Genomic DNA, 12435 nt, shown 5'->3' with positions numbered 1-12435 from the left:
GTAAAAAAAGGACTCCAAAATCTAAAATAAAATTGTCAGAGGAGAAGCGTAAACTTGCCAATATGCCATTTACCACACGGAGTGGCAAGGAACGGCTGAGGCCCTGGCCTATGTTCATGGCTAGTGGTTCAGCTTCACATGAGGATGGAAGCACTCAGCCTCTCGCTAGAAAACTGAAAAGACTCAAGCTGGCAAAAGCACCGCAAAGAACTGTGCGTTCTTCGAAATCCCAAATCCACAAGGAGAGTCCAATTGTGTCGGTTGCGATGCCTGACCTTCCCAACACTGGACGTGAAGAGCATGCGCCTTCCACCATTTGCACCCCCCCTGCAAGTGCTGGAAGGAGCACCTGCAGTCCAGTTCCTGATAGTCAGATTGAAGATGTCAGTGTTGAAGTACACCAGGATGAGGAGGATATGGGTGTTGCTGGCGCTGGGGAGGAAATTGACAAGGAGGATTCTGATGGTGAGGTGGTTTGTTTAAGTCAGGCACCCGGGGAGACACCTGTTGTCCGTGGGAGGAATAGGGCCGTTGACATGCCTGGTGAAAATACCAAAAAAATCAGCTCTTCGGTGTGGAAGTATTTCAACAGAAATGCGGACAACATTTGTCAAGCCGTGTGTTGCCTTTGTCAAGCTGTAATAAGTAGGGGTAAGGACGTTAACCACCTCGGAACATCCTCCCTTATACGTCACCTGCAGCGCATTCATAATAAGTCAGTGACAAGTTCAAAAACTTTGGGCGACAGCGGAAGCAGTCCACTGACCAGTAAATCCCTTCCTCTTGTAACCAAGCTCACGCAAATCACCCCACCAACTCCCTCAGTGTCAATTTCCTCCTTCCCCAGGAATGCCAATAGTCCTGCAGGCCATGTCACTGGCAATTCTGACGAGTCCTCTCCTGCCTGGGATTCCTCCGATGCATCCTTGCGTGTAACGCCTACTGCTGCTGGCGCTGCTGTTGTTGCTGCTGGGAGTCGATGGTCATCCCAGAGGGGAAGTCGTAAGCCCACTTTTACTACTTCCACCAAGCAATTGACTGTCCAACAGTCCTTTGCGAGGAAGATGAAATATCACAGCAGTCATCCTGTTGCAAAGCGGATAACTGAGGCCTTGACAACTATGTTGGTGTTAGACGTGCGTCCGGTATCCGCCGTTAGTTCACAGGGAACTAGACAATTTCTTGAGGTAGTGTGCCCCCGTTACCAAATACCATCTAGGTTCCACTTCTCTAGGCAGGCGATACCGAGAATGTACACGGACGTCAGAAAAAGACTCACCAGTGTCCTAAAAAATGCAGTTGTACCCAATGTCCACTTAACCACGGACATGTGGACAAGTGGGGCAGGGTCAGGACTATATGACTGTGACAGCCCACTGGGTAGATGTATGGACTCCCGCCGCAAGAACAGCAGCGGCGGCACCAGTAGCAGCATCTCGCAAACACCAACTCTTTCCTAGGCAGGCTACGCTTTGTATCACCGGTTTCCAGAATACGCACACAGCTGAAAACCTCTTACGGCAACTGAGGAAGATCATCGCGGAATGGCTTACCCCAATTGGACTCTCCTGTGGATTTGTGGCATCGGACAACGCCAGCAATATTGTGTGTGCATTAAATATGGGCAAATTCCAGCACGTCCCATGTTTTGCACATACCTTGAATTTGGTGGTGCAGAATTTTTAAAAAAACGACAGGGGCGTGCAAGAGATGCTGTCGGTGGCCAGAAGAATTGCGGGACACTTTCGGCGTACAGGCACCACGTACAGAAGACTGGAGCACCACCAAAAACGCCTGAACCTGCCCTGCCATCATCTGAAGCAAGAAGTGGTAACGAGGTGGAATTCAACCCTATATATGCTTCAGAGGTTGGAGGAGCAGCAAAAGGCCATTCAAGCCTATACAATTGAGCACGATATAGGAGGTGGAATGTACCTGTCTCAAGCGCAGTGGAGAATGATTTCAACGTTGTGCAAGGTTCTGCAACCTTTTGAACTTGCCACACGTGAAGTCAGTTCAGACACTGCCAGCCTGAGTCAGGTTATTCCCCTCATCAGGCTTTTGCAGAAGAAGCTGGAGGCATTGAAGGAGGAGCTAAAAGGGAGCGATTCCGCTAGGCATGTGGGACTTGTGGATGGAGCCCTTAATTCGCTTAACAAGGATTCACGGGTGGTCAATCTGTTGAAATCAGAGCACTACATTTTGGCCACCGTGCTCGATCCTAGATTTAAAACCTACCTTGGATCTCTCTTTCCGGCAGACACAAGTCTGCTGGGGTTCAAAGACCTGCTGGTGAGAAAATTGTCAAGTCAAGCGGAACGCGACCTGTCAACATCTCCTCCTTCACATTCTCCCGCAACTGGGGGTGCGAGGAAAAGGCTCAGAATTCCGAGCCCACCCGCTGGCGGTGATGCAGGGCAGTCTGGAGCGACTGCTGATGCTGACATCTGGTCCGGACTGAAGGACCTGACAACGATTACGGACATGTCGTCTACTGTCACTGCATATGATTCTCTCACCATTGAAAGAATGGTGGAGGATTATATGAGTGACCGCATCCAAGTAGGCACGTCAGACAGTCCGTACTTATACTGGCAGGAAAAAGAGGCAATTTGGAGGCCCTTGCACAAACTGGCTTTATTCTACCTAAGTTGCCCTCCCACAAGTGTGTACTCCGAAAGAGTGTTTAGTGCCGCCGCTCACCTTGTCAGCAATCGGCGTATGAGGTTACTTCCAGAAAATGTGGAGAAGATGATGTTCATTAAAATGAATTATAATCAATTCCTCCGTGGAGACATTGACCAGCAGCAATTGCCTCCACAAAGTACACAGGGAGCTGAGATGGTGGATTCCAGTGGGGACGAATTGATAATCTGTGAGGAGCGGGATGTACACGGTGATATATCGGAGGATGATGATGAGGTGGACATCTTGCCTCTGTAGAGCCAGTTTGTGCAAGGAGAGATTAATTGCTTCTTTTTCGGTGGGGGTCCAAACCAACCCGTCATTTCAGTCACAGTCGTGTGGCAGACCCTGTCACTGAAATTATGGGTTGGTTAAAGTGTGCATGTCCTGTTTATACAACATAAGGGTGGGTGGGAGGGCCCAAGGACAATTCCATCTTGCACCTCTTTTTTCTTTAATTTTTCTTTGCGTCATGTGCTGTTTGGGGAGTGTTTTTTGGAAGGGCCATCCTGCGTGACACTGCAGTGCCACTCCTAGATGGGCCAGGTGTTTGTGTCGGCCAGTAGGGTCGCTTATCTTACACAGCTACCTCATTGCGCCTCTTTTTTTCTTTGCGTCATGTGCTGTTTGGGGAGTGTTTTTTGGAAGGGCCATCCTGCGTGACACTGCAGTGCCACTCCTAGATGGGCCCGGTGTTTGTGTCGGCCACTAGGGTCGCTTATCTTACTCACACAGCTACCTCATTGCGCCTCTTTTTTTCTTTGCGTCATGTGCTGTTTGGGGAGTGTTTTTTGGAAGGGCCATCCTGCGTGACACTGCAGTGCCACTCCTAGATGGGCCCGGTGTTTGTGTCGGCCACTAGGGTCGCTTATCTTACTCACACAGCTACCTCATTGCGCCTCTTTTTTTCTTTGCGTCATGTGCTGTTTGGGGAGTGTTTTTTGGAAGGGCCATCCTGCGTGACACTGCAGTGCCACTCCTAGATGGGCCCGGTGTTTGTGTCGGCCACTAGGGTCGCTTATCTTACTCACACAGCTACCTCATTGCGCCTCTTTTTTTCTTTGCGTCATGTGCTGTTTGGGGAGTGTTTTTTGGAAGGGCCATCCTGCGTGACACTGCAGTGCCACTCCTAGATGGGCCCGGTGTTTGTGTCGGCCACTAGGGTCGCTTATCTTACTCACACAGCTACCTCATTGCGCCTCTTTTTTTCTTCTTTGCGTCATGTGCTATTTGGGGAGTGTTTTTTGGAAGGGCCATCCTGCGTGACACTGCAGTGCCACTCCTAGATGGGCCAGGTGTTTGTGTCGGCCACTAGGGTCGCTTATCTTACTCACATAGCTACCTCATTGCGCCTCTTTTTTTCTTTGCGTCATGTGCTGTTTGGGGAGTGTTTTTTGGAAGGGCCATCCTGCGTGACACTGCAGTGCCACTCCTAGATGGGCCCGGTGTTTGTGTCGGCCACTAGGGTCGCTTATCTTACTCACACAGCTACCTCGGTGCAAATTTTAGGACTAAAAATAATATTGTGAGGTGTGAGGTATTCAGAATAGACTGAAAATGAGTGGAAATTATGGTTTTTGAGGTTAATAATACTTTGGGATCAAAATGACCCCCAAATTCTATGATTTAAGCTGTTTTTTAGGGTTTTTTGAAAAAAACACCCGAATCCAAAACACACCCGAATCCGACAAAAAAAATTCGGTGAGGTTTTGCCAAAACGCGGTCGAACCCAAAACACGGCCGCGGAACCGAACCCAAAACCAAAACACAAAACCCGAAAAATTTCAAGTGCACATCTCTAGAATAGACCCCAAACAGCGATGCCGGGCGTTTTAATGTTACCGCTCACTGGCGGAAGCTCCAATGTTGAACTGTAGGATGCCACACTTGGAGCCTGTGAACGTGCTGCAGCGCAGGACTGCTGGCTAACCCTGGCTGCCATCGACATGTGAGGTTGTAGTCTTTGGTTTCTAACCATATATGGTCGATGGCCATCCCTAGGGGGTGGTAGTAATGCGAGTTCTGCCATCCACACACTGCATGTATAACCAGTAAATTTCCTTTCTCTGACGTCCTAAGTGGATGCTGGGACTCCGTAAGGACCATGGGGAATAGCGGCTCCGCAGGAGACTGGGCACAACTAAAGAAAGCTTTAGGACTACCTGGTGTGCACTGGCTCCTCCCACTATGACCCTCCTCCAGACCTCAGTTAGAATCTTGTGCCCGGCTGAGCTGGATGCACACTAGGGGCTCTCCTGAGCTCCTAGAAAGAAAGTATATTTTAGTTTTTTTATTTTACAGTGAGATCTGCTGGCAACAGACTCACTGCAGCGAGGGACTAAGGGGAGAAGAAGCGAACCTACCTGACTGGAGATAGTTTGGGCTTCTTAGGCTACTGGACACCATTAGCTCCAGAGGGATCAAACACAGGACCCGACCTCGATCGATCGGTCCCGGAGCCGCGCCGCCGTCCCCCTTACAGAGCCAGAAGCAAGAAGTGGTCCGGAAAATCGGCGGCAGAAGACCTCGGTCTTCAACAAGGTAGCGCACAGCACTGCAGCTGTGCGCCATTGCTCCTCATGCACACCTCACACTCCGGTCACTGATGGGTGCAGGGCGCTGGGGGGGGGGGGCGCCCTGAGCAGCAATATAAACACCTTGGCTGGCAAATCATCACAATATATAGTCCCAGGGCTATATATGTGATAAATTACCCCTGCCAGAATCCATGAAAAAAGCGGGAGAAAAGTCAGCCGAAAAAGGGGCGGGGCTATCTCCCTCAGCACACTGGCGCCATTTTTTCTTCGCAGTGCAGCTGGAAGACAGCTCCCCAGGCTCTCCCCTGTAGTTTTCAGGCTCAAAGGGTTAAAAAGAGAGGGGGGGGGGGCACTACATTTAGGCGCAATATGTGTATACAAGCAGCTATTGGGGGAAAAAATCACTCAGTTATAGTGTTAATCCCTGCATTATATAGCGCTCTGGTGTGTGCTGGCATACTCTCTCTCTGTCTCCCCAAAGGACTTTGTGGGGTCCTGTCCTCAGTCAGAGCATTCCCTGTGTGTGTGTGATGTGTCGGTACGGCTGTGTCGACATGTTGGATGAGGAAGGTTACGTGGAGGCGGAGCAGAGGCCGATAAATGGGATGTCGCCCCCTGTGGGGCCGACACCAGAGTGGATGGATAGGTGGAAGGTATTAACATAAAAGGCTGGATGACGTAACAGCTGTGGGACAGCCGGCTTCTCAGCCCGCGCCTGCCCAGGCGTCTCAAAGGCCATCAGGGGCTCAAAAAAACATCCGTTACCTCAGATGGCAGACACAGATGTCGACACGGAGTCTGACTCCAGTGTCGACGAAGTTGAGACATATACACAATCCACTAGGAACATCCGTTGCATGATCTCGGCAATGAAAAATGTGTTACACATTTCTGACATGAACCCAAGTACCACATAAAAGGGGTTTTATGTTTGGGGAGAAAAAGCAGCCAGTGTTTTGTTCCCCCATCAGATGAGTGAATGAAGTGTGTAAAGAAGCGTGGGTTCCCCCGATAAGAAACTGGTAATTTCTAAAAAGTTACTGCTGGCGTACCCTTTCCCGCCAGAGGATAGGTCACATTGGGAGATATCCCCTAGGGTGGATAAGGCGCTCGCACGTTTGTCAAAAAAGGTGGCACTGCCGTCTTAGGATACGGCCACTTTGAAGGAGCCTGCTGATAAAAAGCAGGAGGCTATCCTGAAGTCTGTATATACACACTCAGGTACTATACTGAGACCTGCAATTGCCTCAGCATGAATAGTGCTGCTGCAGCGTGGTCTGATACCCTGTCAGATAATATTAATACCCTAGACAGGGATAATATTTTGCTAACATAGAGCATATTAAAGACGTCGTCTTATATATGAGGGATGCACAGAGGGATATTTGCCGGCTGGCATCCAGAATTAATGCAATGTCCATTCTGCCAGGAGGGTATTAGAGACCCGGCAGTGGACAGGTGATGCTGACTTTAAAAGGCACATGGAGATTCTGCCTTATAAGGGTGAGGAATTGTTTGGGGATGGTCTCTGGGACCTCGTAACAGCTGGGAAGAAAATTTTTTACCTCAGGTTTCCTCACAGCCTAAGAAAGCACCATATTTTCAGATACAGTCCTTTCGGCTTCAGAAAAGCAAGCGGGTCAAAGGCGCTTCCTTTCTGCACAGAGACAAGGGAAGAAGGAAAAAGCTGCACCAGACAGCCAGTTCCCAGGATCAAAAATCTTCCCCCGCTTCCTTTGAGTCCACCGCATGACGCTGGGGCTCCACAGGTGGAGACAGGTGCGGTGGGGGCGCGTCTCTGGAACTTCAGGGACCAGTGGGCTTGCCCACAGGTGGATCCCTAGGTTCTGCAAGTAGTATCACAGGCATACAAGCTGGAGTTCGAGGCGACTCCCCCTCGCCGTTACCTCACATCAGCCTTGCCTGCTGCCCTCGGAGAAAGGGAGGTAGTACTGGCGGCAATTCACAAGCTGTACTTCCAGCAGGTGAAATCAAGGTACCCCTCCTTCAACAAGGCCGGGGTTACTATTCCAAAATGTTTGTGGTACCGAAACCAGACGGTTCGGTGAGACCCATTCTAAAATTGAAATCCTTGAACACTTATATACGAAGGTTCAAGTTCAAAATGGAATCGCTCAGGGCGATTATTGCAAGCCTGGGGAATTTCATGGTATCACTGGACATCAAGGATGTTTACCTGCATGTCCCTATTTACCCTCCTCACCAGGAGTACCTCAAAATTGTGGTACAGGATTGTCATTACCAATTCCAGACGTTGCCGTTGGTCTGTCCCCGGCACCGAGGGTATTTACCAAGGTAATGGCCGAAATAATTATCCCGTACTTGGACGATCTCCTTATAAAGGCGAGGTCCAGGGAGCAGTTGTTCGTCGGAGTAGCACTATCTCGGGAAGTGCTACAACAGCACGGCTGGATTCTGAATATTCCAAAGTCGCAGCTGGTTCCTACGACGCGTCTACTTTTCCTGGGTATGGTTCTGGACACAGAACAAGAAAAAAGGGTTTCTCCCGGAGGAGAAGTCCAAGGAGTTGTCGTCTCTAGACAGAGACCTCCTAATACAAATACAGGTGTCGGTGCATCGAAGAAATTCCATTCGCCAGGTCCCATGCAAGGATCTTCCAGTGGGATCTGTTGGACAAGTGGTCCAGGTCGCATCTTCAGATGCATCGGCGGATAACCCTGTCTCCAAGGGCCAGGGTGTCGCTGTTGTGGTGGCTGCAGAGTGCTCATCTTCTAGAGGGCCGCAGATTCGGCATACAGGACTGGGTCCTGGTGACCACGGATGCCAGCCTTCGAGGCTGGGGGGCAGTCACACAGGGAAGAAATTTCCAAGGACTATGGACAAGTCAGGAGACTTCCCTACACAAAAATATTCTGGAACTAAGGGCCATTTACAATGCCCTAAGTCAGGCTAGACCCCTGCTTCAACACCGGCCGGTGCTGATCCAGTCAGACAACATCACGGCGGTCGCTCATGTAAACCGACAAGGCGGCACAAGAAGCAGGATGGCGATGGCAGAAGCCACAAGGATTCTCCGATGGGCGGAAAATCATGTGTTAGCACTGTCAGCAGTGTTCATTCCCGGAGTGGACATCTGGGAAGCAGACTTTCTCAGCAGACACGACCTCCACCCGGGAGAGTGGGGACTTCATCCAGAAGTCTTCCAAATGATTGTACACCGTTGGGAAAGGCCACAGGTGGACATGATGGCGTCCCGCCTCAACAAGAAGCTAAAAAGATATTGCGCCAGGTCAAGGGACCCTCAGGCGATAGCTGTGGACGCTCTGGTAACACCGGGGGTGTACCAGTCGGTGTATGTGTTCCCTTCTCTGCCTCTCATACCCAGGGTAATGAGAATAATAAGAAGGAGAGGAGTAAGAACTATACTCATTGTTCCGGATTGGCCAAGAAGAGCTTGGTACCCAGAACTCCAAGAAATGATCTCAGAGGACCCATGGCCTCTGCCGCTCAGACAGGACCTGCTGCAGCAGGGGGCCTGTCTGTTCCAAGACGTACCGCGGCTGCGTTTGACGGCATGGCGGTTGAACGCCGGATCCTGAAGGAAAAGGGCATTCCGGAGGAAGTTATCCCTACGCTAATTAAAGCTAGGAAAGAAGTGAACGCAAACCATTATCACCGCATATGGCGGAAATATGTTGCGTGCTGTGAGGCCAGGAAGGCCCCAACGGAGGAATTTCAGCTAGGTCGATTTCTGCACTTCCTACAGTCAGGGGTGACTATGGGCCTAAAATTGGGTTCCATTAAGGTCCAGATTTCGGCTCTATCGATTTTCTTCCAAAATAGAACTGACTTCACTGCCTGAAGTTCAGACTTTTGTTAAGGGAGTGCTGCATAGTCAGCCCCCGTTTGGCACCGTGGGATCTCAACGTGGTGTTGGATTTCCTGAAGTCGCATTGGGTTGAGCCACTTAAATCCGTGGAGCTAAAATACCTCACGTGGAAAGTGGTCATGCTGTTGGCCTTGGCGTCGGCCAGGCGTGTATCAGAATTAGCGGCTTTATCATGCAAAAGCCCTTATCTGATTTTTTTATATGGATAGGGCGGAATTGAGGACTCGTTCCAAATTCCTTCCTAAGGTGGTATCAGTTTTTCATGTGAACCAACCTATTGTGGTGCCTGCAGCTACTTGGGACTTGGAGGATTCCAAGTTACTGGACGTAGTCAGGGCCCTGAAAAATATATGTTTCCAGGACGGCTGGAGTCAGGAAAACTGACTCGCTATTTATCCTGTATGCACCCAACAAGCTGGGTGCTCCTGCTTCTAAGCAGACTATTGCTCGCTGGATCTGTAGCACGATTCAACTTGCACATTCTGCGGCTGGACTGCCGCACCCTAAATCTGTAAAAGCCCATTCCACGAGGAAAGTGGGCTCTTCTTGGGCGGCTGCCCGAGGGGTCTCGGCTTTACAAATTTGCCGAGCTGTTACTTGGTCGGGTTCAAACACTTTTGCAAGAGTCTACAAGTTTGATACCCTGGCTGAGGAGGACCTAGAGTTTGCTCATTCGGTGCTGCAGAGTCATCCGCACTCTCCCGCCCGTTTGGGAGCTTTGGTATAATCCCCATGGTCCTTACGGAGTCCCAGCATCCACTTAGGACGTCAGAGAAAATAAGATTTTACTCACCGGTAAATCTATTTCTCGTAGTCCGTAGTGGATGCTGGGCGCCCATCCCAAGTGCGGATTGTTTGCAATACTTGTATATAGTTATTGCCTAACTAAAGGGTTATTGTTGAGCCATCTGTTGAGAGGCTCAGTTATATTTCATACTGTTAACTGGGTATAGTATCACGAGTTATACGGTGTGATTGGTGTGGCTGGTATGAGTCTTACCCGGGATTCAAAATCCTTCCTTATTGTGTCAGCTCTTCCGGGCACAGTATCCTAACTGAGGTCTGGAGGAGGGTCATAGTGGGAGGAGCCAGTGCACACCAGGTAATCCTAAAGCTTTCTTTAGTTGTGCCCAGTCTCCTGCGGAGCCGCTATTCCCCATGGTCCTTACGGAGTCCCAGCATCCACTACGGACTACGAGAAATAGATTTACCGGTGAGTAAAATCTTATTTTCTGTTGCTGGCTTGTCCCTTTTTGGCGCTGTGCAGCTCCACCTAGTGGCAGCCTCTTAGATTGCAGTGTCCATTGATTCCTATAGAGCCAGGGGTACGCATTACTTATCCATCTTTCTCTGAAATTACATTCTCCTTCTCACATTACTCTTGTCTTAGCAGTAGCATTAGAAATATGTTTGCAGTTTTTACACCAACGCCTCTCCAGCACGGTTATAACGTATAAATGTCACAGCAGTTAGAAGACATCACCTATCCAGCGTTGCTGGGCACAGTAGTGCTACAGCATGTCAGTCCACTGAATACAGCATACAAAGGACCCCACATGTGAGACTCCTTCAGTCTACCTCCATGAGCAGATGTATGGTACGCCACATGTGCAGTCTGCAGATGCTTTCTACGGCGCAGTTTGCAGATATCCGCGAGACCTGTCCACATTCAGACTCGTGGTCTGACTCAGAATCATTGTCTCTGCAACACCGACACCATACAGACATGCGCAGAAAGCTTTGGGAACATTTTCATTGTGTGTTCCTGACGTAGTCTAACAGTAGTCTAACTTGTCGTGTTTGCTTGTAAAGATTTTAGGGCCAAAGCCCAAACTGTCAGAGGGGGATGATGACACGGACAGTGTCGCTGATGTCATTAACAGGAAGAAGGCAAAGCTGCACATGGTAAGATGGACATAGGGAATTATCAGACTGTATATTTATTTTACTATTAGATTGTATAAAGTCTAAGTACAGATGGAGCCCTGCTCGTCTATCTCTTTAATAGGAGTAATTGAGCCAAGGCAGTCGCACTTAATCCCCTGCTGTAATGACTTAATCCCCTGCTGTATTGTTCTCTCTGTATTGTATTGCAGCTGAGAACAATAGATGAAAGGTTTATGTTAATAAACCTTGGTGCACCATGGTGCAGCAGAGAAGCCTAGATGAGCGAGGCTCCATCTGTACACAGGGACTGACTCATGTTTGTATAGAATTGTGCGGCCGCAAGGAAGCAGCCGTGCAGTTCCGTCTCATTCAAATTGTAAAGCACAGAGATAGACGCCTCCTGTTAGCATTAGCTAGGATCCAGTGCTGCGCCTAAGGACGCAGCCTCGGATTGCCATCGCGACCATTCCGTTCATTGGTCGCGATTCGTGATGGTTACAGGCACCAGCCAGCATGTGTAAGCTGAAGCTTACTCAGGCTGGCCATTGGATTTGGGACACCCAAGTTCGGGAAGTCTACATCAGATGGCGCAGACGCTGGACCCGTTACGCCTTCAAAACAGGGGTGACACTCCCAAGTTTTGAAGAACGGTGTCTGGTGTTAGCCACAGCATGTCACTCATACTGCAGCTGACGGGGCTGTGAGCGACATCGCCAGACCTGTTCTGCACAGTCTGGGTCTTGTGCCTGCGCAGGTCTCCAAGCATCAGATTTGTACGTACTGTAAACCATTAGGTTTGTGTACAAATATGAAATAGGCCCATAGTACAGTCATATGAGGTTCCAGTATGAGTTGCCGATGGACGGGATGCCGGCGATCAGTATACCGGCAGCGGCGTCCCATCCATCAGAATCCTGACAGCCCCCCAGTGAGGCCCCTAACCCTTACCTTTTCCCTACCCTATCCCTCCCTTGCGGGTGCCTAACCCTCCCCAGTGGTGTCTAACCCTAACCCTTCCTTCCCCTTCTGTGTGCCTAACCCTAGCCTTCCGTCCCTGCACCCTAACCCTCCCTTCCCCGCTGCCTAAACCTAATCCTCCCCGCTGGGTGCCGCCTAACCCTAACCCTCCCTTCCCCTTTTGTGTGCCTAACCCTAACCTTCCGTCCCTGCACCTTAACCCTAACCCTCCCTTCCCCGCTGCCTAAACCTAATCCTCCCCGCTGGGTGCCGCCTAACCCTAACCCTCCCTTCCCCTTTTGTGTGCCTAACCCTAACCTTCCGTCCCTGCACCTTAACCCTAGCCCTCCCTTCCCCGCTGCCTAAACCTAATCCTCCCCGCTGGGTGCCTAACCCTAACCCTCCCTTCCCCGCTGCCTAAACCTAATTCTCTCCGCTGGGTGCCTAACCCTAACCCTCCCTTTCCCGCTGCCTAAACCTAATCCTCCTCGCTGGGTG

General features: G+C 50.2%; 1 protein-coding gene across 2 annotated transcripts in view; it reads left to right on the top strand.

Moving 5' to 3' along the window:
• LOC134928552 (scinderin-like) overlaps window positions 1–12435 on the top strand; it is a 122681-nt gene that overhangs the window by 40828 nt on the left and 69418 nt on the right. For both annotated transcript variants that reach the window (XM_063924427.1, XM_063924428.1), the window contains exon 5: window positions 10906–10998. In XM_063924427.1, coding sequence (XP_063780497.1) covers window positions 10906–10998 — 93 coding nt within the window. The remainder of the gene's footprint in view (window positions 1–10905; window positions 10999–12435) is intronic.

The sequence above is a fragment of the Pseudophryne corroboree genome, chromosome 5, assembly GCF_028390025.1.
Source record: "Pseudophryne corroboree isolate aPseCor3 chromosome 5, aPseCor3.hap2, whole genome shotgun sequence".
Taxonomy (NCBI): domain Eukaryota; kingdom Metazoa; phylum Chordata; class Amphibia; order Anura; family Myobatrachidae; genus Pseudophryne; species Pseudophryne corroboree.
The sequence above is the reverse complement of the archived record's forward strand: the minus strand, read 5'-3'. Positions and strand labels throughout refer to the sequence as shown.